General features: G+C 65.8%; 7 protein-coding genes across 7 annotated transcripts; 3 read left to right on the plus strand and 4 right to left on the minus strand.

Moving 5' to 3' along the window:
• Positions 1–885: 885 nt before the first annotated feature.
• Positions 886–2,396, minus strand: CHLNCDRAFT_59293 (hypothetical protein; the record flags this gene model as incomplete). The annotated part of the gene is made up of 5 exons (XM_005843342.1): positions 886–994; positions 1,180–1,623; positions 1,798–1,910; positions 2,070–2,116; positions 2,217–2,396. The coding sequence occupies 4 exons, from the start codon at positions 2,394–2,396 to the stop codon at positions 1,463–1,465; spliced, it is 501 nt and encodes a 166-aa protein (XP_005843404.1). The 3' UTR covers positions 886–994; positions 1,180–1,462.
• A 220-nt stretch (positions 2,397–2,616) lies between these two features.
• On the minus strand, positions 2,617–5,363 carry CHLNCDRAFT_55258 (hypothetical protein; the record flags this gene model as incomplete). Its single annotated transcript, XM_005843343.1, has 11 exons — positions 2,617–2,900; positions 2,991–3,089; positions 3,214–3,427; positions 3,590–3,715; positions 3,799–3,874; positions 4,026–4,065; positions 4,181–4,344; positions 4,546–4,709; positions 4,837–4,983; positions 5,081–5,201; positions 5,281–5,363. The coding sequence occupies 11 exons, from the start codon at positions 5,361–5,363 to the stop codon at positions 2,617–2,619; spliced, it is 1,518 nt and encodes a 505-aa protein (XP_005843405.1).
• Positions 5,364–6,084: 721 nt separating this feature from the next.
• Positions 6,085–8,017, plus strand: CHLNCDRAFT_28187 (hypothetical protein; the record flags this gene model as incomplete). Its single annotated transcript, XM_005843280.1, has 7 exons — positions 6,085–6,207; positions 6,327–6,418; positions 6,566–6,679; positions 6,820–6,947; positions 7,124–7,279; positions 7,442–7,518; positions 7,739–8,017. The coding sequence occupies 7 exons, from the start codon at positions 6,085–6,087 to the stop codon at positions 8,015–8,017; spliced, it is 969 nt and encodes a 322-aa protein (XP_005843342.1).
• Positions 8,018–8,824: 807 nt separating this feature from the next.
• CHLNCDRAFT_141258 (hypothetical protein) lies at positions 8,825–10,131 on the minus strand (the record flags this gene model as incomplete). The annotated part of the gene is made up of 4 exons (XM_005843344.1): positions 8,825–9,076; positions 9,258–9,350; positions 9,453–10,016; positions 10,126–10,131. The coding sequence occupies 4 exons, from the start codon at positions 10,129–10,131 to the stop codon at positions 8,825–8,827; spliced, it is 915 nt and encodes a 304-aa protein (XP_005843406.1).
• A 3,832-nt stretch (positions 10,132–13,963) lies between these two features.
• Positions 13,964–16,259, minus strand: CHLNCDRAFT_8328 (hypothetical protein; the record flags this gene model as incomplete). Its single annotated transcript, XM_005843345.1, has 7 exons — positions 13,964–14,116; positions 14,319–14,512; positions 14,654–15,091; positions 15,307–15,372; positions 15,526–15,757; positions 15,945–16,039; positions 16,187–16,259. Coding segments are annotated over 7 exons (1,251 nt in total), but the record flags the coding sequence as incomplete, so codon positions are not given.
• Positions 16,260–16,768: 509 nt separating this feature from the next.
• CHLNCDRAFT_141260 (hypothetical protein) lies at positions 16,769–19,128 on the plus strand (the record flags this gene model as incomplete). The annotated part of the gene is made up of 7 exons (XM_005843281.1): positions 16,769–16,818; positions 16,991–17,159; positions 17,273–17,370; positions 17,529–17,679; positions 17,833–18,000; positions 18,339–18,611; positions 18,754–19,128. 7 exons carry the CDS (start codon positions 16,769–16,771, stop codon positions 19,126–19,128), a joined length of 1,284 nt encoding a protein of 427 aa, XP_005843343.1.
• Positions 19,129–19,528: 400 nt separating this feature from the next.
• On the plus strand, positions 19,529–21,577 carry CHLNCDRAFT_141261 (hypothetical protein; the record flags this gene model as incomplete). The annotated part of the gene is made up of 4 exons (XM_005843282.1): positions 19,529–19,538; positions 19,671–19,808; positions 19,904–20,421; positions 20,603–21,577. The coding sequence occupies 4 exons, from the start codon at positions 19,529–19,531 to the stop codon at positions 21,575–21,577; spliced, it is 1,641 nt and encodes a 546-aa protein (XP_005843344.1).
• Positions 21,578–21,590: the final 13 nt, after the last annotated feature.

The raw sequence follows: 21,590 nt of genomic DNA on the forward strand, positions 1-21,590 counted from the left end.
TGAGTTCTGGTAAAGGTACCCCATGTTTGCTGGGTCCCCATGCAATGACACCACTCGAGGACTGAGGGCGCTGGGACACGCTGGGCGAGCGGGAACAGCGGCGGGCCTTGCTGGGCAGCGCATTCGACGCATGAGCCATTTCAGTCGAGGGCCAAAACTCCAATCAAAAGCAGAAAGAACAGGAAAAAAGCAGCAAGAAGTTGCAGTGCAGTGTGACGGGGGAAGTGGCGGGAAAAGCTTGTGCAGCAGTCATGAAAGAGTCTGGTTGGGCGCACACAATGTCAAGAACGTACAGGCATACATTATATCTGGCTCCATAGTGCACAAAATGGGGGCCCTCTCTGGGCTCAGGACGCGTTCCACGGCCAGGTCTGCGCTCCTCTCCACACAAACGAGCGCCCGTCTGCCGTCTTGGGGTGCTGCGCCTTGGCCGCCGCCGCCGCCTTGAACTCTGGGCCGGGCGGCCTGCACGCACAATGTGGGGCAGGGATGAGCAGGCATCCAGTCCCATCAGCGCCGCCGTGCAACCTGCCATCGGGTACATCACACACACGTCAGGCGGGCCAGCAAACATGCCCAACATTGCCCCGGCTCACCCATAGAACGGCACGCCCTTCCACAGCAGCAGCACAGCCTGCCAGTAGATCCAAAGCGCCACACGGTGCGGCTGGAAGCCGTACCTGCGCCAGGGGACCAGGGGGGAGGCAAATGATGCATTGCTGCAATGCTGGCAAACGCCTGGAGCGAGCTTGTACACACACGCTGCTGTGCATGTGGCCAGCATCAGGCCGGCAGCCTGCCCTCCCGCTCCCACGCCCCGCCACAGCATGTCACGCACCGCCACAGGGTGCCTAGGCTGGCGGTCTCGTTGGGCAGGTGGGGCTGGCTGCTGATGCGGGCGTCAAAGGAAGCCAGGAAGAAGTCGCCGTGCTCTGGGTGAGAGCAGCCCACCGACAGGAACAGCCGCTCGCGGGGCTCGGTGGCCTTTATGCGCCTGGTAGCCAGCGACCGGGGAGGTAGTGGCGGGCGCAGTCAGGCAAGCGCTCATGACAGGGCAAGGGCTCAGCACAGCAGGGTTCTGGAGCGCTGGCAGCCCTGCAAGGAGAGCAGTCGCTAACCAGCAAGTCCCGCCTAAAGTGTGTGCCCCGACCCACCCACCCACCCACCCAGCCAACTCACCACGTGCTGCGCATGTCCATGAGCGGCGACACATGCAGCGCCTTGGGCACCGTCTCGCCGCCGGGCCTGCATGCGCCGTGCAAGGGCAGGCGCGGCGGTGGCCTGAGTGGTGCTGCTGCTGTGGCAGCCGGTGGGGGGGCGCTGTGGTGATGTGTAACGGGCCACAGGCCTCCGCGCCGTACATGCCGTGTGCCGAGCGAGGAGGGATCCTGCCAGCTCTCAGCTCGTGTTGTGGAGGCCGACAAAAAAGAAAGCGTGGTAGCTGAAGTTGGAGCTCCCTGCCTTACCTGAAGAGGAAGGTGACCCGCTCCGCCCAGGGCGTGTTGGTCACCTCTGCTATGCACTGCTCCAGCTGGCTGCTGTCTGCGTTGTAGCAGTAGTAGACAGAGATGGGGTTCTGGGTGTAGCCCGCGCTGGATGGGTGGGTGAGCAGCCGCACCGGGCCTGCGGCCGAAAGGCAGCGGCGACAGCGTATTAGAGGTGGCACTGAAGAGGCGAGGACGATGGGAAGGAGCAGGAGGTGCAGCACGTAGTGGGATCAGTACAGGGCTGGCAGGATGGACGGCAGGGAGGTGGCGGCACATGATGCCACGGTGTGCGAGTGACTGGCAGCCACACCTGCGGTGCCCGCCAGCCGCCGGGCCTCTGCCGCCGTCATGTTCTCGTTCTTGGAGCGCTTCCACCAGCTGGGTGCGTTGTCTAGGTCCACCACCGCCATGCGCACCTGGTAGCTGCAGGCAGCGCCACGAAGGGGCCAGGCAGGCCAGGTGGCAGGCGTGGCACACGATCATGCACTTTCATCGGCAACTTGTGCAGATGGGCAACCTGCAACAGCAGCTTGGTTGGCATGCACTACCTGTGGATCTAGCGCAGCCGCGCCAACCCCGCACCTGAATCGGTGCTCCTTAGGCTGCTTGCGCAAGTGCTTCACGACGCCCTGCAGACGGCGGCGGGTGTGACGGTGAAGGCAGGGGCCAAGGCGGCTGGAGCCCTGCGCGCTGTGGCCAGCAGGGGGCCATCCCTTAGCCTTCTCTCACCTCGTAGAAGCGGGCGCTGCCGTCGCAGCGACCGTCGCAGCCAGGCAGCAGGTGGCGCAGCACAGCGGAGACCAGGGCGATGGGCATGTACCACATGGCACTCCAGCTCGCGCTGACCGCAGACTGGAATAGCGCGGCGGCCTGGCAGAGCAGGACCAGCGAACCCCACAGCCCCTTCATCCTTGCAACCACTGCAGCCGAGTGCACAAGGAGCAGATCGTCCTCAATTCACGCGCCAGGCCAAAAAGGGTTGGTGGATCACCACGCTTGGGCATCAGGGTGGCGGCAGCGCACCCAGCGTGGCGGCGGGTGGCGGCGGAAACGGTGCAGCGAAATGTGAACAAAGGGCCGACATTTGCAGCCCGTTAATCCATTCAGCCCCTCTAAATGAGACAGAGGGTCATGCCGCGGCAGGACACCAGGTTCCCGGCCCGCCTCGAAATACAATCAGCTTGCCAAAGTCGGCGAAGCAGTGGTGCAGGGTGGCGGCCAGCTGGACGCCGTGCCACTCTTGCATGTACTCCACAGACTGCTGCCAGAAGCTGGGCTGGCAGAAACAGGCGGAGAAGGGGGCGGAGGAGGAGAGGTAGAACTGGTCGGCCACCACATCGCAGCAGTCCTGGCTGGCGCCCGCCGCACACGCCTGGAGGACCTGCCGCGCCAGCACAAACTGGCAGGAGCGCTCTGCATGCATGCAGCAAAAGCAGGGATGGGTCAGCAGCGTTGCGGGATTGAGAGCTGGCAAGGGCTGCGCAGGAGATCCCGGCTGCGCACCTGGATTGAAAACGTCCTGACTAGGGATGTCGCTTGGGGAGAGGACTGGAGAAAGCGGGAAGGTGTCCTCCTCGCCCGCAGCAGGGGAGCCGCAGTCGCCTGCAAAGCCCAGAGAGATTGCCACGAGTGACAGTGTGTATAGTGTATCGTGGCTAGCACGCCCAGCGTGCGCAACCGCCAGTGCCATCCTGACGCTCGGCACTGGCGCCGGCCGCCACCCCACCGGCGTCTCGGGGTTGCCACTTTGCCACAAACTTTGGGGTGCCCTGGTAGCTCCACCAGTCGCTGCAGCGGGAGCCGCCCCGGTTCTTGTCCAGGTCCACAGTGTCGAAACTGCCATCCGGGTGCAGGTCCAGGATGCGGAAGTTCTGGGCGCTGTAGCGCGTGGAGGGCACGGTGAAGGCGGGGAAGGCGTACAGGTCCTGCCAGTCTATACCCTGCAGTGCACAGGAGCATGCACAGGGGCGTGATTACACAGGCCATCTGTGTGTTGTGGCCTGGAGCAGTAGCCAAAATTTGCCAATCCACCAGCCCCTGCGAGGGCACGTCGCGCCTGCTGGCCTGCCCTGCCAGCCTGCCAGGCCGCCGTGGCTCTTCACCTTGTGGCAGTGGCCGCTCAGCACCAGCCGCACATTGTCGTGCGCGGTCAGCACGGTGCGCAGGTCACGCCAGCCAGCCTCGGTGGGCACCTCGCCGAGCACAGAGGTGTGCAGGGGGAAGTGCATCTGCAGGCGGGCGGGAGTGCCCACCGGTGAGTGGTGCTTGTGGCAGCCAGGGACAAGGCAGAGGCAGGCCCAAACGTGCTCACCATGATCAGGGTGTGCTTGCCTTCCGCCAGCTGCCCATCCAGCCACCGCAGCTGCTCCTCCCCGTAGGACGACATCCTGCAGGGGTATTGCCAGGGCCATGTCGGCAGGCCAGGCGCCTGAGCAGTGCACTTTGTGCTGAGAGGCAGCTGCCACATGCATGCATGCAATCAAACTCTGAGCCATCTCATACAGTGCGTGGCTAAGCTGCTTGTCTTGCTTTGCTCACAAGCCATTGCATCGTGGATCTGCAGGATCCCACGTGTAGCCTGCAGCAGGACAGGGCAGCCCCGTGTGGGCCGCCGATCGGCATCCACTGTCGACCCAGCAGCAGCGTCTATGCGGTGGCACGGATGCACAGTGCTGGCAGGGTGCCGGCCCCACCTAGCATCGAGTTGAGCGCCACCACTTTCCAGTGAGGCCCCAGGTCGCGAGACCCATAGTCCACGCCAGCGGCATGGAAGTAATGGCGCAGCAGGTGCGCCGACAGCTGGCGGCTGGCCGAGGACGCCGGGTCGCCGCACTGTAGCAGCTTGTCGTGATTTCCCCTGCCGCCGGCACCAACGAGTGGTAGCGCAGGGGGGTGCAGCGGCAAAAAGCGAATGAGGAGGCAGCGGCAGGGTGCTCTGGGCGGGTCGCCAGGTGCCCGCTGGCCTGCCAAGGCAGCACAAACAGCCCTGCGCCCTGATGCAGGCCTGTGCGCAAGGTGTGCACCCCAAATCTAGCCCTCTCATGACAACAGCACTCACCAGGCAAACAGTTTCTCCATCTGCAGCTCTTGGAGGATACCGCCGGCAATCGTGTAGCCATTGACAGGCTCAGAGAAGAGCTTTGCCAGCCCGGTGGCGTTCAGGCCCAGGCTGCGCAGCCGCTCCAGCCCGTTGTGCACAATGTCGCCGCCAAACAGCGCCAGCTGCACCACAGCCGAGCAGGAGCAGCATGCAAACCCATGGGCCATGCTGTGGCCACGCGTAACTCCAATCTTCGGCTCTGACTGGCAGGCAGCGGCGGCCCCATGCCAGAACACACGATTTGCCCACCTGGGGTGCAGGGCTGACTGCGTTGAGGGCCGCAACCACTCGGAACAGGCGCTGCTGGGTCTTGGTGATGGAGGCGTTGTCGAGGGCGCCATTTTCGCCATTGAGGGGGTATTCTGGCCCAGCAATGTGTGTGTCCGACAGGATTGCCTGCAGGCGGGGCGCAGATCTCTGGGCAGCGTGCGATGCAGGCCAGGCACAGGGGTGCGGGGCAGGCCGGGTGCCAGACCTCATCCAGGCAACCCACCAGGCGCACTCTCCCATCCGGCAGCGCCGCCGTCGGTGTGCGGCGCCAGTATCTGTAGGCGCTGGGAAGCGAGACGAGGGCTGCCACACAGGCCAGGGTGAGGAGCAGCTTGATCAGGGACCTGCAAGAAACAGCTAAGCAGCCCGCCTCAAGTGCGAAGGCGGGCTCAGTACAAAGGCTGCCTGCTGCGCTTAACGCACCTAGAACCGACCCGGTCAGTTGAGCTCGACAGGAGTGGAGCGCCCTGGCGCCCGTCAGCAGCTCCTACTGCTGGCCCCGCCATTTCTTCGCACCGGCTGGGGCGCCGTCCGTGTTTTTAACCCTAAATAATCGTGTGGCAGTGGCGGCGGCGGCGGCGTGGGACACCACCTCTGCCGCCCTGACCTCTGGCTTTAACCTATGTCACTCTTATTCGAATACTGCGTCATCCGGCATCTGTGGAATGGAGCCTCTTGCGTTGTGTTGCGCAGCCCTGGTGGTTCCCCTGGATGTGTGGGGTGGCGGATGAACCTGGACGCTGCTCCAAAGTGATAAACAAGCAGCATGCAGCTCATACCCCATGTCATCGCCACGCGCAAAAATGCGGCACCCATGTGTTGCCACGTCACCCGGATTTTCTCAAAACGTGGCGTAAACAGCCCCGGGACGTGGTCATCTTGCTGCCAACCCTGCCTCTCTGCTGCCAGCGGGCAAGCCCCAGCCCTATTCGGCGAGTGACCTGTTCTTGTTGGTTGCTGCCCGAGCTGCAGCTCTTCTTCGGGGCCGTCATGGACGGCGGCCCGCTGCAATGCAGCTGGTCCCGAGTGGCGCTGCTACTTGCCGCAGCAGGTGCGCCGTCTTTGTGTGCCGCCGCCTCCGTCGTCGCCGGAGCCTGAACCGACTCCGCCCGCACCTGCAGGTTTGCTGGCACCAGCTGCAGCTTTTCCAAGCTTTGAGCTGGGAAACACAAGTCGTGGATGGTGAGGCCTCGAGCGAGCACCGGACGCTTGCCCAATCCAGCTGCCATGCATGCTGTGAGCCTACCGACCAGCACTGTGCGCCGCAGGATTGAGCTGGTCAGCTGGAAGCCGCGTGCGCTGCTGCTCCACGGCTTTTTAGCGCACTCAGAGTGCGACCACATGATCTCGGTGAGCGGCTCGCCAACAGCACATGCATGGCGCCTTGCGCACCCCACCCCTGCCTCTGGCACTCCATCCCTGCCCACTCTCCCGCCCCTCCCCCTCCACACACTCATGCTTTGAAACAGCTGGCAGAGGCGCGGCTGGAGCCCAGCAAGGTGGTGTCACGTGACGGCTCCGGCAAGCTGGACAGCGTGCGCACCAGGCAAGGGCTCAGCAGGTCGCTTCCGTTGCAGTGGGATTACTCCACTGGTGCATGCCATCTGAGCCAGGCGGCGTGCCAGCGAGCCTGCGCAACAGCTGCGCCAACCGCGGCTGCCAACCGCGGCTGCCTGCTGGGCTCCCTGTACCCTTGTCCCCTCCGCAGCTCCGGCACCTTCCTCACCAAGCGCCAGGACAGCGTGGTGGCCGGCGTGGAGGACCGCATCGAGCTGGCCACCCACCTGCCCTTCTCACACAGCGAGCAGCTGCAAGTGCTCAAGTGGGTGGGCGCTGCCACGGGCGGCGGCAAGGAGCTCACCAGAGGGGCATGTCGCATTCGATAGCCCAGCAGCCAACACGACCGCAGAAGAGGACCTGGCAGCCCCAGCCCGCCCACACCCTAACCCCGTGTTCTTGCAGGTACGAGCTGGGCCAGAAGTACAGTGCTCACTACGATGTGCACGGCAGCAACGAGCAGGCGCAGCTGGCGATACGGCGGGGGGAGCAGGGCGGGTCGCGGTACGCCACCATGCTCATGTACCTGTCGGGTGAGGTGGCGGTGGTGGTGGGGCGGTGGTTGGTGGTGGTGGTGGTGGTGGTGGTGTGTGTGTGTGGGGTGGGGTGGGGTGGGGGGACGCGTAGGAGGCGCACATGCCACTGTGGCATTGCTGAACAAATATGTCGCACCCCTGTCCCTTCTGTCGCGGTGCTGTCTGCTGTGCAGATGTGGAGGAGGGAGGGGAGACCTCGTTCCCGCACGGGCGGTGGATAGACGAGGGGGCGCAGGCGCAGCCGCCGTACTCAGAATGCGGCTCCCGGGGGGTGGCGGTGAAGCCACGCAAGGGGGATGCCATCCTCTTCTACTCGCTCAAGTCAGATGGTGGGCCTGGCTGGCGGCTGGCTGATGGGGCGGGTGTGCTGGGTGGGGAGCCTCCAGCTGGCTTGCCGGCAGCTCCTGTTTGATGTGGTGGCCCCCGCCAAGCACTAGCCAACTGCGCAATCGCACCTGCCGCTCCTGCCGCGCCGCGCTGTTGCTGTCCAGGCCAGAGCAAGGACTTTTTCAGCCTGCACGCCGGCTGCCCGGTGGCCAAGGGGGTGAAGTACAGCGCGACCGCCTGGGTGGGTGCCTGCCGCTGGCTGGCTCTCCGCCTGGGAGCTGGTGTCAGCTTGCCGTCACCCGTGCGAGCGGTGCAGCCCCGGGCCTGGCTCACCACCTCCACAGCAACGCCGACCTGTGCCCAGCTCCCCGCACACTTGCGCCGGGCAGGCATATGGTGGAGCGGCGTGTGTGCTTCCGTCCACCTGCCCGCTTGCCTCCCTGCCTCGCCCCCTCCCTCAGATCCATGTGGAGCCCTACTCCAACACAGGGCCGCTGCACCCAGGCTTCTGCCGAGACAACAACGCCAAGTGCCCGGAGTGGGCAGCGCTGGGGGAGTGCGAGCGCAATGTGGTGTTCATGAGGGGCAACGGCACGTACCGCGGCCACTGCCGCCTGTCCTGCAAGGTCTGCCAGCCGTGCGCGGCAAACGACGAGGAGTGCCTGCAGAGCAACCTGAGGCCGGCGGAACGCGGCGCACTGCGGCAGGGAGCAGCCGGGGGCATGGCAGCGGCAAAATGACTGCAGCCGTTTGTGCAGTTTGTGTATTGCAAAACGACACATCCAGAGAGGGATGATGCGCAGTCTGCAACAAACGGGACAGGTGATAGGAGAGGCGGTAGGAATGTTAATTGGTCACATGCTGGGACTTCCCAGCCTGCCAACTGCAACGAGGCGGTTACATTGGGTAGCAGCTGCAGGTGCAGCCTGATGGGTAGGGGAAGTCCCCCAGCAGTGCTGGCTCCATTGATGGACAAGGCCAGCACTACAAGTGCAGGGCGGGGAGATGAAACTGACGCTCATATTACGAAAGCGGTGGGGACGTTTGGTCAAAGAATCCTAAAACAATTGAACAGGAGAATGGGGACATCTGGGACCAGAGAGCTGGCAACAGGGAGTTCCAGGGGTTAACATTTAGGGGGCTGACTGCACAGCGAGAAAGGGAGAGGTGTGAGGAGTGGTTGCGGTTGGAAAGTGATGCGTGAACTGTGCAAACTTGACTCAAATGATTGCTGTAGCATAAGCTCATGAAGAAAGAAAAAAATGTTATAAAAGGCTGCTTGCAATAGCATCAACGGATGCATTTTGGATTGGTGGCAAGATCAATTGAGAAATGCTAGTTCCCGGCCGGGCGTAATCACAGGCACCCCAGCAACAGCCACAAAAATGGAGAGGACAATTGTTCAGCAGGAGCAGACAAAAACACGTTTCATGAAAAGCAGTCAGTAGAATGCGCAATGTGTGGTTCGACCGCAAAGAATGGCAGAATCGGCACCGGCACAGCGACCGGCACATGTGCGGCGCATATGAAACAATAGGGCGCAGAATTCAGGGGTTGGGCACAAAGATGCAGGTGCTGTCCATGTCTGAGTGCTGGCGGATGCTCAACCACAGCTCGTCCCCCTCTAGATCCCAATCGGACCGCGGGGCCGGGTACGTTGGCTGGGACAGGTATGCCGGAGGGGACACCCGGCAGAGCTGCGCGGGCTGTTGCGGCTGCTCCAGGTGGGCAAACAGGCCCAGGTCCTGGGTGATGCTCAGCAGCTCGGCCTCGCTGGGCACATCCGACGCATCGGGGCGCTGCAGCAGCACGTGGGAGCGGCAGGGCGGCAGTGAGCGGGAGCAGCGAGGCGGCCAGAGTTCACGACATCGCATCATCTCAACCCACACAACACCAGCTGGCGCCTGGCGCACACAAGCAACTGCGCAGCGGAGCACTGCAGACACAGAGGCGCACAGGAGATGCCAGCCCGTTGCGCACCTCCACAACAACCATGTCGTCCAGCAGCCTCAGCGCCTTTTCTGTCAAGCTGGGGATGGGCACACGTGGATCTGGCGTCGGCAGGCTGCACTGCTGCCGCAGAAGGTGGCGGGTGCAGTCGCGTGATGGCAGGGGCGCTGGCCTGGCCTGCTGGGGAGACGCTGTGGTGGGAGCTTGCGGCTGCGCAAGCTGCACCAGCACAATGATTGGCTGCGTGGGAGCCAGCAGCTGCTGGGAGCCGTCGCCGTGGCAGGGCATGCGGTGCTGAGGCGACACCGCCTGCCAGCCGGTGCCGGTTGAACCCGAGCCGGCTGAGAGGAGCGAGGAGGACGGCGCCAGCGGGGCAGACAGCTGCCGCTGATGCTGCCCAGCAGCACCGCAGGGCCACTGACCCTGCTCCAGCGACGGCCAGCTTGGCTGCTGCTGGAGCGGCACGCTGCCGCCGCTGCCCTGCGAGCAGCGCTCATCCCTGCGGCTGTTCTGCAGAGAGGCCTGCCCGCTGCTCGTGGTGGTGGCAGCTGTGTGGCTGCTAGGGTGCTTGCTGGGCCGCAGCGCTTCCTCATGGTCCTCCAGCTCTGCCAGCTGCCGGTCCCGCTTGCGCTGCCGCCTCAGCAGCAGGCTGGCCTGGCAGCTGCGCCGGTCGCCGCTGAACTCGTCAATGGTGTGCAGCTTGGCGCACTGCAGGCAGAACCGCCATACAACGCCGTCCTCTGCCACGATGTGCAGGGATCTGCGGTGCTCGGGGCAGATGCGATGCACCTGCGGGGCAGGGCAGGAGCAGCATCATGAGCGCTGCGTACTGGTGCCAGGAGGCAGTGGTCGGCTGCCAGCCACCCATGCTGCATTCTGACGCTTCACGGCCTCCCACAGGCATCAGGGCAGTGCCACAAGAGAGAGGGCGTGCCTGGTTGTAGCTGCGGCGCAACTGCTGCCTACACCCCACCATGCGGCAGGCGAGCGGCGCAGCTTGCCGCCGCCCAGAGCCGCAGGGTGTTGCCGCGCCGGCCGATGCGCGGGGGGGCTCCTGGCAGGCCTTTGCAGGCTCCAGACGGTGGGCAGGAGCGAGGGGTTGCATTCCTGCGGGCACAAACTCGCAACGTGAGGGTGCAGCCGGAGAGCAATGTGACTTCCGGAGGCAGAATGCCACAAGCTCCCGAGCTTCTGCTCGGCTGAAGCCCATGTGGGGATCTCCAGAACGCGTGTGGGGCGCCAAACAAGGCGTCTGGACGCACTTGGTGATCGCAGTGGGGCCGTCCGATGGGAGTGGTTTTGCGCTGGATGGATGAATATGGGCTCGATGATATTGCGGTTTGAGTGGTTGCGTAGAAAAGAATTGTTGGAAGAGTGTTCAGAACCTGTAGCGCTGGGGCTGGAAGAGTGGTCACAGCCTGGTGCCAGGCTGTGGGACAGCCCAAACAACGAGTGGTGGAGGCACAAATGTGTGGACTGGATATGTTAAGGAGTGAGTGGAATTTTCTTGAACCGCTGATGATGGGGGATCCGGAGCTCTGTGGCCGATTTGGTCCGCAACCCGTAAGTCTACAGTACATGTGTGCAAGGCTCTTCTCCCCCCAGATCACGGGCTCTGATCCCACGTACAGAGCCCAACTCCACAAGACTGGCCGTAGCCCGATCCAGAAGCCAGCGTGCCACATGCGCCACATGGGCGGGGGCGCCAACAGGGGGCGCAGAGCCACCAGGCGGCAAACGAAGGGCCTCCTCACTTGCTGGTGAAATGAAATGTGGCCAGTTACACGCCACGATGTGGCGTAACAGGGGTGCAACATAGAGAATGCGGTTGACAAAGGTGGGGACAGCAACAGACAGCGGGTTCGGCCCTGAAGAGTGAGTAGATCGACAGCAAAATTCAAGCATAGTGGGAGTGGCAGGCAACAGATGGCAGTGACGCAGGATTTTGCAGCGGTAGGCGGCCCGGCCGCTTGCCGCACCATCACGGGGTAGGGGCAAACCCACTGGCCCCGCCCAGCCACGGCTGGTGCTGGATCATGCGCCACAGCTCGTCATCCTCCTTGGCGTCCCACTCCAGCTGCGCCTGCACGTCGGGGCGTGCTGGCTGCACCAGCTGTCCTTGCGCGGGCGCCTTCAGCGGCCTCGGCTGCTCCAGGTGGGCAAACAGGCCCAGGTCCTGGGTGATGCTCAGCAGCTCGGCCTCGCTGGGCAGCTCCAGCCCCAGGTCTGGTCCCTGCAGCCAGGCGGTGTAGCAGATCTCAAGGAGGGTGGCAGAGGTGCAGCGCTGGGGTGGCACATGGGAACGTGTCGGGGTTAGGGATGGAAGGGCACGGTGCACACTGCAAGCGCTCGCTGAGCGCGTTTTGCAACCCGCACCTCGAGTGCACTGCCAGCTCTGCTGTCAAGCAGTTGCACTGTCCGCTGGGTGGGAGGGTGGGTGGTCGAGCTGGGCGATGGCATGGGCACAAGAGGGCGGGCTTGGTGCTCGATAACCTCCACCACAATGGGCTGCACAGGCCCCTCCGCGGCTACGTCCGCCTGTGCAGGGTGCGGGTGCCCGGTGCCTGCCTGCTGGTGCTGCGTCACGCCCAGCTGCCATTCGGCCGGTGGCGGCGATGCCTGGTGCATCTGCAGCAGCACGATGATGGGCTGCTGCGGCGACCCCTCCACAACCTGCTGCTGCTGCTGCTGGGTCTGCTGCTGCTGGTGCATCCGCAGATGACTCTCAAAGTGGCGGGGCGTTTGGTACTGGGGCGACACGGCTGGGTGCCAGTAGCCCGCCGATGAGCCGGCCGATAGCAGCGAGGGCGTGCCTGACAGCACCATGGACAGCTGCTGCTGCATAGACTGGGGCCCTGCGCTGCACACAAGCTGGCTCTGCTCCACCTCCCACCACGCTCCTGCCTGCGGCTCCCGCGGCGGCACGCCGCTGTTCTCGGAGCCTCTCGTCGGCTCCTCCTGGCGGGCGCTCTGCTGCGAGGCAGAACCGCTGCCCTCGGCGGCCGCTGATTTGTGGCTGCTCGCCCGCTTGCTGGCCCGCTGGCTGTCCTCCCGCTCCTCCTTGCCGCTTCCCCGCTTGCTGGGCCGCAGCGCTTCCTCATGGTCCTCCAGCTCTGCCAGCTGCCGGTCCCGCTTGCGCTGCCGCCTCAGCAGCAGGCTGGCCTGGCAGCTGCGCCGGTCGCCGCTGAACTCGTCAATGGTGTGCAGCTTGGCACACTGCAGGCAGAACCTCCATAAGCTGCCGTCCTCGGCCACAATGCGCAGCAGCCTGCGGTGCTCAGGGCAGATGCGGTGCACCTGCAGGTGGTGAGAGGCAGGGCAAATCGACGGGCGGCGGTCACGCATTGACTAGCAGCTATGGTGTGAGCTCCAGGCCCGCGCATGCACAGGCTGGCACTGCTGGTCCGGCTGATTGTCACGCTCGACCTGCCCCTGTACCCAGGCTTGCCTGGTTGTAGCTGCGGCGCAGCTGCTGCGTGCACCCCGCCATGCGGCAGACGAGCGGCGCGGCCTGCCGCCGCCGGGTCTGCTGCGCCCGGCCGGACGCATGTGCAGTGTCTACAGAGGCGTTGGAGACTTCTTTGGACGCCATTTCATCCTCCACTGGGGCGGGGAGGGCAGTCTGGTCTGTTTTTCCGCGGGGGTGTCACGGGGATACACCGGAGGAGGATCGCACGGAGGGGGAGACCACCTTCGCCAGAGGAGGGCCTCGATAAACGGCTCCTGAACAGCTTCAGGCGAGGCTGCAAGCTCCGGGGGGGGGCGACCTGTGTCGAGCGAAGCGATGAGGCCGTCCGCGTGAAGGTTTGCGCGCTGGATGGCGGCGCAGAGTTGCGGATGCAACTTGCAGTGACTTCCGAATGCGATTGGAGAGATATCTGAACAGCAGGCACGGAGCAACCGCTGGTCTTCTACTCCGGTTGGGCTCCGGTCGAGCATCATGTCATCCGCTGCGGCCCTTCGACACAATAGCTTGCGAGCGAAATGAGCGAGTGGAGGCCACCAATGCTCGAACCTACCTTGGGCGCAGCCCCCTGGGCGCAGCCCGGCGCAGCCGCCGCCGCAAGCGCTCGCCGCCAAACCACGGGAGGCATTCCACCGAGTGCTGGAGCGCGTTCAAGCCAGGGGGGTTGGCTTGTAGGGGGCTCCCGTGATCAATTCATATACCATTTAATTCGGCAATTTGCATGCCAATAAATTGGCCTGAGCAGGGGCACAGCCCCCCACCTGCCCCCAACAGCTGCTTTCTTTGCCCCCCAAAGGGCACCATTGGGACGTTTTGGGAGCCCGGAACCCAGGCGCTGCGCTCCGCCCCCGCCTCGCCGCTCTCCTCTCCCCCATCGTTGCTCGCCGCTGGCTGCCGCTGCTGCTGCCAATGCTCCCCCTCAACCGCTGCCTCCAGCAGACCCAGGCCGCTGTTTCCACGGCCTGGCAGGCCGTCAGACGGCTGCTGCTCCTCCTCGCCCACGAGGTGCCGGTAATCCACCGCTGTAAGCGCGGTCGATGCTGCTACCAAATAAGCACCGGCACCAAGCAGCAGCAGGCTGCTTGCCAGAGACATGCTGCAGGGCAGGGCGTCGGGGTGGCGAGGCAGGGGCGCACATTGACGCAACCGGGGGTTAAGGGCAAAAGGAATGGCATACACTCGGCAAGAAGCAGCCAGCCATAATGCACGGCACGAGGCCAGCTGTGCAGGGGTCCCGCCCATGCCCCGCACGGCCGGCCCAGGCGCACCTCAGCCTCCAGTTCTGAAGCCGGCCTTGCAGTGCGCCCAGCAGCGGCGGGCTGGGCACATCCCCCAGCACGTGTATTGCCACTACCGACATCGACACGGCAAAGGGGCGCAGCGCGGTGGGCACGCACCACATGCTCACCGCGTTGCTGGGCGCCTGCGGTGGCGGCAGGGCAGCGGGGCGGGCAAGCAGGGTGAGGGGCTGTGCCAGGCACATGGGGCTGAGTAGAGCTGGGGAGGGTGCGCACGCGGGAGGGTATGAACAGGCCTGTTGCGGGGCCAGGCAGGCCGGCAGGCAGGCAAGCGGGAGAGGGCAGCACAGGTGTGCGCGCCGGCTGGCGCCAGCCACCTCCACCCACCGAGCTGGTGAACATGGCCATCTGGGCCAGGGCAAAGACAAAGGAGAAGAGGGGGAAGGAGCCGGCGGCCCAGAAGGCGGCCACCGACAGGGCGCCGCCCAGCGTGATGCCCAGCGTGCACAGCAGCAGCGCGTTGCGCATGGAGCTGCCCACGGCGTCCAGCAGCGTGCCGCCCGCCAGCGTGCCCAGCGTGCCTGCACGGCGAGCGCACGCGGCGTGTGGCATGAGCGGAAGTGCGCGCAAATGCGGCGCAGGCCTGCAATGAGGGCTAGCTGGCTGGTGGGTGCGCGCTGAGCCAGGCAACCAGCCAGCCGGCTGTGCTCGTGCTCGCTCACCCGTGAGCACGGTGATGGCTCCAAATGTGAGGTCGGCTCGCTCGGGCTGGATGTCAAACATCTCCCGCCCCGCCTTGGGCCCGTAGAAGGCAAAGGTGCCCAGCACCGCCGTATAGACCGTCATGCCGCCCACATTCCACAGGTAGATGGGGTGGCTGGCCAGCAGGCGGAGGTCCTGACCCACAGCAGCCACGGGGCCCCGCAGCCGCGCCAGCAGGCCCGCCGGCCGCGCCGCGCCCTCGCCGCTGCCGTCGTCGTCGCGGTGGGGGTGCGAGACGGAGGCGCCGGCGCCGTTTCCGCCGCCGCGCAGGCTGATGGGCGGCGCCCGCAGGCAGAAGACCACAAAGGGCAGCATGGCGGCGGCCTCCAGCAGGAAGGCGGCGCGCCAGCCCAGCGAGCCGCCCACAAGGCCGCCATAAATGTAGCCCAGCGCATAGCCTGGCAGGGCCAGGGGAAGGGGAGGAGGGGAGGAAGCGCAGTCGGGGAGGCCAGGAGTAAGGGAGAAGCCACACAGTGTGGATTAAACAGAGAGAGGAATAGCAGGCGGCGCCCTGTGCACGTGCTTTATGCATTGTGCAGCTAGCAAGCGGCGGCTCTGGTCGCCTCCTGGCCCTGCTGGGGCCAGCGGGCAGGGAAGCTGCTGGCGAGCTCACCTGTGGGAATGCAGCAGTAGAAGGTGCCCAGCCACAGCGCCTTTTGAGTGGGTGGCGCGTTGTCGTCTGCACGGGAGGGGCAATCGGGCACGCAAGTGAGCGCTCGCACGCTTTCAAAAGCAAACTACCAGGCAGCTGCCACGCCTGAGCCGATTGGGGAAGGTGCTGGTTTGTGCACTGCGGTGCGATACGCAGCCGGGCGCCGTCCTGGTGCCGCACCTATGAAGGGCGCTGCCAGCGCGACGAACGACGCCTCGCCCACGCCCACCGCCATGCGGCAGAGCAGCAGGGAGGCAAAGCCGGGGGCCAGGCCGCAGCCGGCGGCGGCCGCGGTCCACACCGCCAGGCCGGTGCCGATGAGGCGGAAGCCGTTGCGGTGCTTGGAGGCCTCGGCAAACACCGGGGAGGAGGCCAGCAGGCCAACCATGAAGGCAGCAGGCAGCAGGCCGTCCTGTGAGGGTCGAGGCAGGGTAGGGGCAGGGCAGGGTGAGGGACAGCAACACCAGGTGTGCGGCAAGGGAGGCAGTGGGCTGTTCGGCAACTGCTACCCCGATGTTGCTTGCAGGCAGGCATTCAGATGAGATAGGTGGAAAGGGAAGGTTCCGACGGCCACTCCATTGGCCCTTCCGCCTCCTCACCTGGAACAGTGACAGGCCAAAGTCACCCTGGATGCCAGAGGCCGGGTGCTCTGGGGTGGCCGCCGCGCCGTTGACCCCATTGGACGCAATCATGCCTGCGGCGGGCGAGGCGGGCGAGGGTCGGGTCAGCTCGGCAGCTGCGGGAGTCGGCCGCTCGCCGCTCTGATTGCCGCTGTTAACCCTTCGCCTGTACCCTTGGCCCCCCACTTCTTCCCAGCCACTTTTTCCCACGCCCAACACACCTCTGTCCAGGTAGATAAAGAGGCACATGACGCAGAACAAAATCAGGAGGCGCTTGGGCGTGGCCCACGCCGGGGTGGCCGGCTTGGCGGCACCGGCCGAGCCGCCAGCGCCGTGGGCCATGGGCATGGCCGCAGTGGGTGGGAAAGCGTGTGGGTCTGGCTAAGTACTACTTGCTCAGAGCTAGAATGTATATGGTCCACACCTGCAGGATGGCGATGGGGGGCGGCAACCGAGCGGCGGGAGCCGGCGGGATGGACGCATGGTGTGCAAGCTGGCGCTGTCGGCTGTTCCTCCTAGCCGCCTCAAGCTCCCTGCTCACTGTGTTGCAGCCAGCGCTAGCCAGCCAGCACACTCTCGCCCTTGGTGATTGCCGCGGCCACAGCTCGTCTCGGGGAGGGAAGGTGGGAGAAAGGCTGATCGAACGGAACTACTGCATTGCAATGCCGAGTGCTCCAATCAGGCAAGAGGCTGGGCAGGACAGGCTCAGCATGGGTTTTGTCCAGGACACGATTTGAGAGCCTTCTACATGCCCAAACGTGCCTGTCGCGGGTGGCCACCTTGCAGACCATCAACCAGCCACGATGACGGTGGGAACGCAGCCAACCGAGTTTGAGCTCTTTGTGCCAGGCCGGTTGTGCATGTTTGGAGAGCACTCGGATTGGGCTGGCAATATGCGCAAGTGAGAGAGGCATTTTACGCCGCGTAGTGCCGTGGAGCCACAGCCGCCGCCAACCGCCGCCAGCGGCCGCTTCCTCGCAACCCCAACCCGCCACACCCTCCCCTGCTCTCTCCGCCTGCTGCAGGTACAACCACGCCATCGTGCCGGGCCGCACCATCGTGGTGGGCACGGAGCAGGGCCTGTATGCGCGGGTCGCTCCGCTCGCCGAGCCGGTGCTGCGCCTGCGGTCCACGCGCGACGACGGGACCACCCTGGAGACGGAGCTACCTCTGGAGGAGGCGGGCCTGGCCAAGGTGCGCGCTGCAGCCGGGGAAGGCATCCCACAAGCCACTACTCTTCCGCCGCCAGACACACAGGCGAACCCGCTCTCCCCTGGTGCCTCCCACTCCGCGTGGCACATGTGCAGGAGGCGCAGCGCGGCGGCTTCTGGTCCTACGCCGCCGGCACTGCCTACCGGCTGCTGGTGGACTTTGGCGTGGGGGGCCTGCGCATCGACAACTACAGGTTTGGCTGTTGCTGCACTGGAGACTCCAGGGCAGCAGGGAGCAGGGTGGCGCTCGGGCACTGGCGCGGTGGACAGCTGGGCCACCACAGCACAGGCCCAGGCCAAGCCCGCACGCGCGGCCGACGCCCTCCCGCGCGCCCTCCCGCCCGCTGCACAGGACCACGCTGCCGCTGAAGAAGGGCCTGTCTTCTTCGGCGGCGCTGTGCGTGCTTGTGGCGCGCGCCTTCAACCGGGCCTACGGCCTCAGGCTGACCACGCGGGGAGAGATGCAGTATGCTTATGAGGGGGAGCGAATGACGCCCTCGCAGGTGCTGGTGCTGTGGTAGCGCGGCGCTTGCATGCTCCCCGCCCCTCAGCCGGGCTCGCTGGCTCCTCCACGCTCACACACGCATGCCACAAAGCCCTCCCTCCTGAGCGGGCCACCCACCTGCCCGCCCGCCTCCCCGCCCTGCACCCCACAGTGCGGCAAGATGGACCAGGCGTGCGCCTTTGGCGTCACCCCGGTGCTCATGACGTACGACGGCGACGTGGTGGGGGTGGAGGGCGCCGCCGTGGGCGCCCCGCTGCACTACCTGCTGGTGGACCTGCGCGCCAGCAAGGACACGGTGGTCATACTGGAGCAGCTGCAGGTGGGGTGGGGCGGGCCTGGTGGTGACTGGCTGGCTGGCTGGCTGGCCGCGTGTGCAAAGGTTCTGTACAGGCCGGGCTGGGCTGGACTGCGTGAGGTGGGGTGTAGGTGGCTCGGTGGTGTGGCAGGCTGCGGCTGGCATGGGGCAGTGCACAGTGTTTTCATTAGTCTGCGGGCCGCCCCGCAGCCTGCACCGCCCACCTCCTCCGCCGCAGACCCCGCCAGCGCGCTGCACCCGCCAGCAGCCCGGCATGCGAGGCCCCGCTGCAGCTGCCGTGCGTGCTAGCTGGGCCGCCGCCGCTTGGGGCCCCCACCTCGGCGCACGCCCGATGCATGCAGGTCGCGTTCCCGCACCCGGCCACCGACGAGCAGCGCGGGTGTGTGGAGCTGCTGGGCGCGATCAACGCCGACATCACGGGCAGGGCGCTGCAGCTGATGGCGGCGGGTGATGCTGCGGCGCTGGGCGCGCTCATGAGCGAGGCGCAGCGCGCCTTCACCGCCCGCGCCGCGCCGCTCTGCCCCTCCCAGCTCACCAGCCCCGTGCTGCACAGGGTGCTGGCGCACCCGCCCATCCAGCCGCACATCTATGGCGGCAAAGGGGTGGGGTCGCAGGTGGGAGGGCGGCGCTGCTGCCACCGCCGCCGCTACTGCTGCGTGTTGTGCGCTGTCCTCTGCCTGGCTCTGCGGAGCGCGTTGCCAGCTGGCCAGGCTAGTGGCCCCTCCTTCTGACCTGCGGCTGCTCGCTGCCCCGCAGGGCGACGGCACTGCGCAGCTGCTGTGCAAGGATGCGGCGGCGCAGGCAGAGGTGGGGCGCATCCTTACCGAGGACTTTGGCATGAGCTGCATGCCCTTCACCGTGCCTCCCACGGCAGGCAAGGGCGTGGCAGGCCCGCCCGCCACCAGCGCTTCCGCAGCAGCCGCGCCCCAGGCGCACGCCAATGGCGGCGCCGGCAGCTCCGGCACCGGCCTGCACGGCCAGTTGGCAGAGAGGATGGACGCGGTGAATGCCAAGCAGAAGGAGCTGGCGGTGGCGCGGCAGCGGCTGGCAGAGGTGGAGGTGGCCATCCAGGAGGCGGCGGCGGGGGTGCGAGCGGCGGCGGCGGCGGCAGAGGTGCAAGCGGCCAGCTGATGGCACCCCCCGTGACCCTGATCCTTGTGTACTGACATTGACGACGAGACTGTTGCTGAATTTGGTCCCATTCCTTCGTGCCGCCTTGCTCGATTTTTTGCCTTGCAAGTTCGTGCCAACCGAGCGGCACCACCGCAGCTGAGCGGCACCACCGCAGCGGCCAGAGCGGCGGCGGCATTTAGCCTGCCTGTTCGGTATGGCTGCCCGAAATCGTGAGATCACAAAACTCTGTATACAGCTCTGAACGCCCCAAGCAGCCCGCAACTTGAGTGTGCTCGACTGTGCAGCTGGGCGTCTCCGCTTGCCACAGCTGCAACTGCTTCTGATGCGGAGCGTGTGTACACACCATGGTATATAGCTCCAGGCTGTAGCCAGAGAGCTTCCGCCGACACAGGTGGCCATGGCGGGCGGTGCGCAGGCGGCGCTCTGCCGCACCTCCGTTGCCGCCGCAAGGGAGCGCGAGGTGCTGAGCAATTCTGGTTGGTGACTGTCTATCAGCTCTATGTCACATTTGCTGGCCTTCTCTCTGGCTGTGGGTGCAGGCATGGCTCCATCCCTGCTGCTGCTGCTCCTGTTGCTAGCGCTCGACGGCCGCCCGTCGCATGCCTGCACTTCCATCATCGTCGGCGGCGAGGCCACCACCGACGGAAGTATCTACGTGGCCCGCACTGACGACACCGGTATGCAGGGGAATGGTATGGCGTGGTGGTGCAGGTGTGGAGGGCGTGCTGCCTTCTGCACTTGGATGACACGCTGGTGCCTGTGGCGCCTGCAGGCGACGCCCGGTCCACAGTGAACAAGCTTGTCTACCACCCTGCACAAGCCGAGCCCGCGGTGTTCCGCTCCAACGCCAACGGCTTGGCCCTGCAGCTGCCAGCGCCGGGACTGGCGTACAGTGCCATCCCTGTCACGCTGGCAGACGCCTCGGCAGGGCGCAACGCGTCCGGAGAGACGGCCGGCGTGAACAGCGCAGGGGTGGCTGTCTCTGGCACCGAGACAATCTTGAACTCGGCAGCGGCACTGGCTGCAGACCCTTACAACGCCGCCTCGGGGCTGACAGAGGACGCGCTGCCCTCGCTGCTGCTGCCGCAAGCCACCTCGGCGCGGCAGGGCGTGGCGCTTGCGGGCCGGTGGGTGGAGAGCGCCAGCATCGGCGCGGGCGAGGGCTTTGGCCTGCTTGTTGCTGATGCCGGCGGGGCTTGGTACCTTGAGACGGCATCGGGGCACCACTGGCTGGCTCGCCGTGCGCCTGATGCCGCCATCTTTGTGTCGGCCAACCAGGGCCGCTTCCAGGTGGGGGCCTGCACAGAGCTTGCCAGGGCAGGCGGAGCCGAGGGGTGGCTGCTGGGCTCCCTCGCAAGTCACGGAACGTGGACACCCCCACAGCTCCTCCTCACCTCTGCTGTGAGGCAAGCTTGACCCCTCTTCACGATTCTCCTCTCCCGTCCCCTATATCCCCTGGCCGCCGCCACAGGAGGTTGACTTGAGCGATGGTGCCAACGTGATGCACTCCCGCGGGCTGCTGGAGTTTGCTATTGACCAGGGCCTGTTTGATCCCGGCGCCGGCCAGCCCTTCAACTTCTTCAAAGCGTTCATGAGGGATGGGCCCAGCGATGCCAAGTTCAACTACCCTCGCGTCTGTTCCCTGCACTACCGCCTGGCCGGCCGCACTTCCAGCTGCACCGATGCATCGCAGCCCGCCTTTGTGACGCCGGTGGAGCAGCCAGCCCTCCTGCAGCCCGGCCGCCGCATGCTGGGCCTGCACGACGTGATGGGAGGCCTGCGGGACCATTACGATGCCAGCCAGCACGACCCCTACCTCCACAGAAACCCCAGCGAGGCCTACCGCCCCATCGCCCTGCTCCGCACCTCGGCGGGCCATGTCTGCCGCCTGCGCCGCACCTCGCCTGCCGCCCGCGGCCTAGCAGCCATAAACTACGTGGCGATGGGCATGCCCTTGCTGGCTCCCTTTATTCCCATCTATGCTGGGCTACCTGGCGACGCCCTGCCGCCAGAGCTGACCTGCGCAGCTTCGGAGCCCGACCCGCAGTCCCTGTTCTGGGCGGGGCGCCGCCTGCAAGCGCTGGTGTTCCAGGACTTCCCTGCCCTGGCACCCGGCAGTACGGCAGCCATCCAAGCCTGGGAGGCAGACGTGGAGGCGCGGCAGCGGCCCGCCATGGAGCGGAGATATGCGGCGGCGGCGGCGAGGGGCGACGAGGCCCAGGCGGCAGGCATTCTGGCAGAGTTCACGGCAGATGTGGTGGCGCAAGCCTCCCGCCTGCTGCAGCGGCTGACGGGTCAGGCGGCGGATGCTCTGGGGCTGCCGGGGGTGCCGCCAGACCAGGAGCTGGTGGCGATGCTGGATGCAGCCGACAGGGCCTACTCCTTCCGGTTCCACACTTCCAACTTGGATTTGATGACAGATCTCTCTGCTGCGACCATAACCTGATTAACTTGTAAGC

Source organism: Chlorella variabilis, assembly GCF_000147415.1.
Source record: "Chlorella variabilis unplaced genomic scaffold CHLNCscaffold_32, whole genome shotgun sequence".
Taxonomy (NCBI): Eukaryota; Viridiplantae; Chlorophyta; class Trebouxiophyceae; order Chlorellales; family Chlorellaceae; genus Chlorella; species Chlorella variabilis.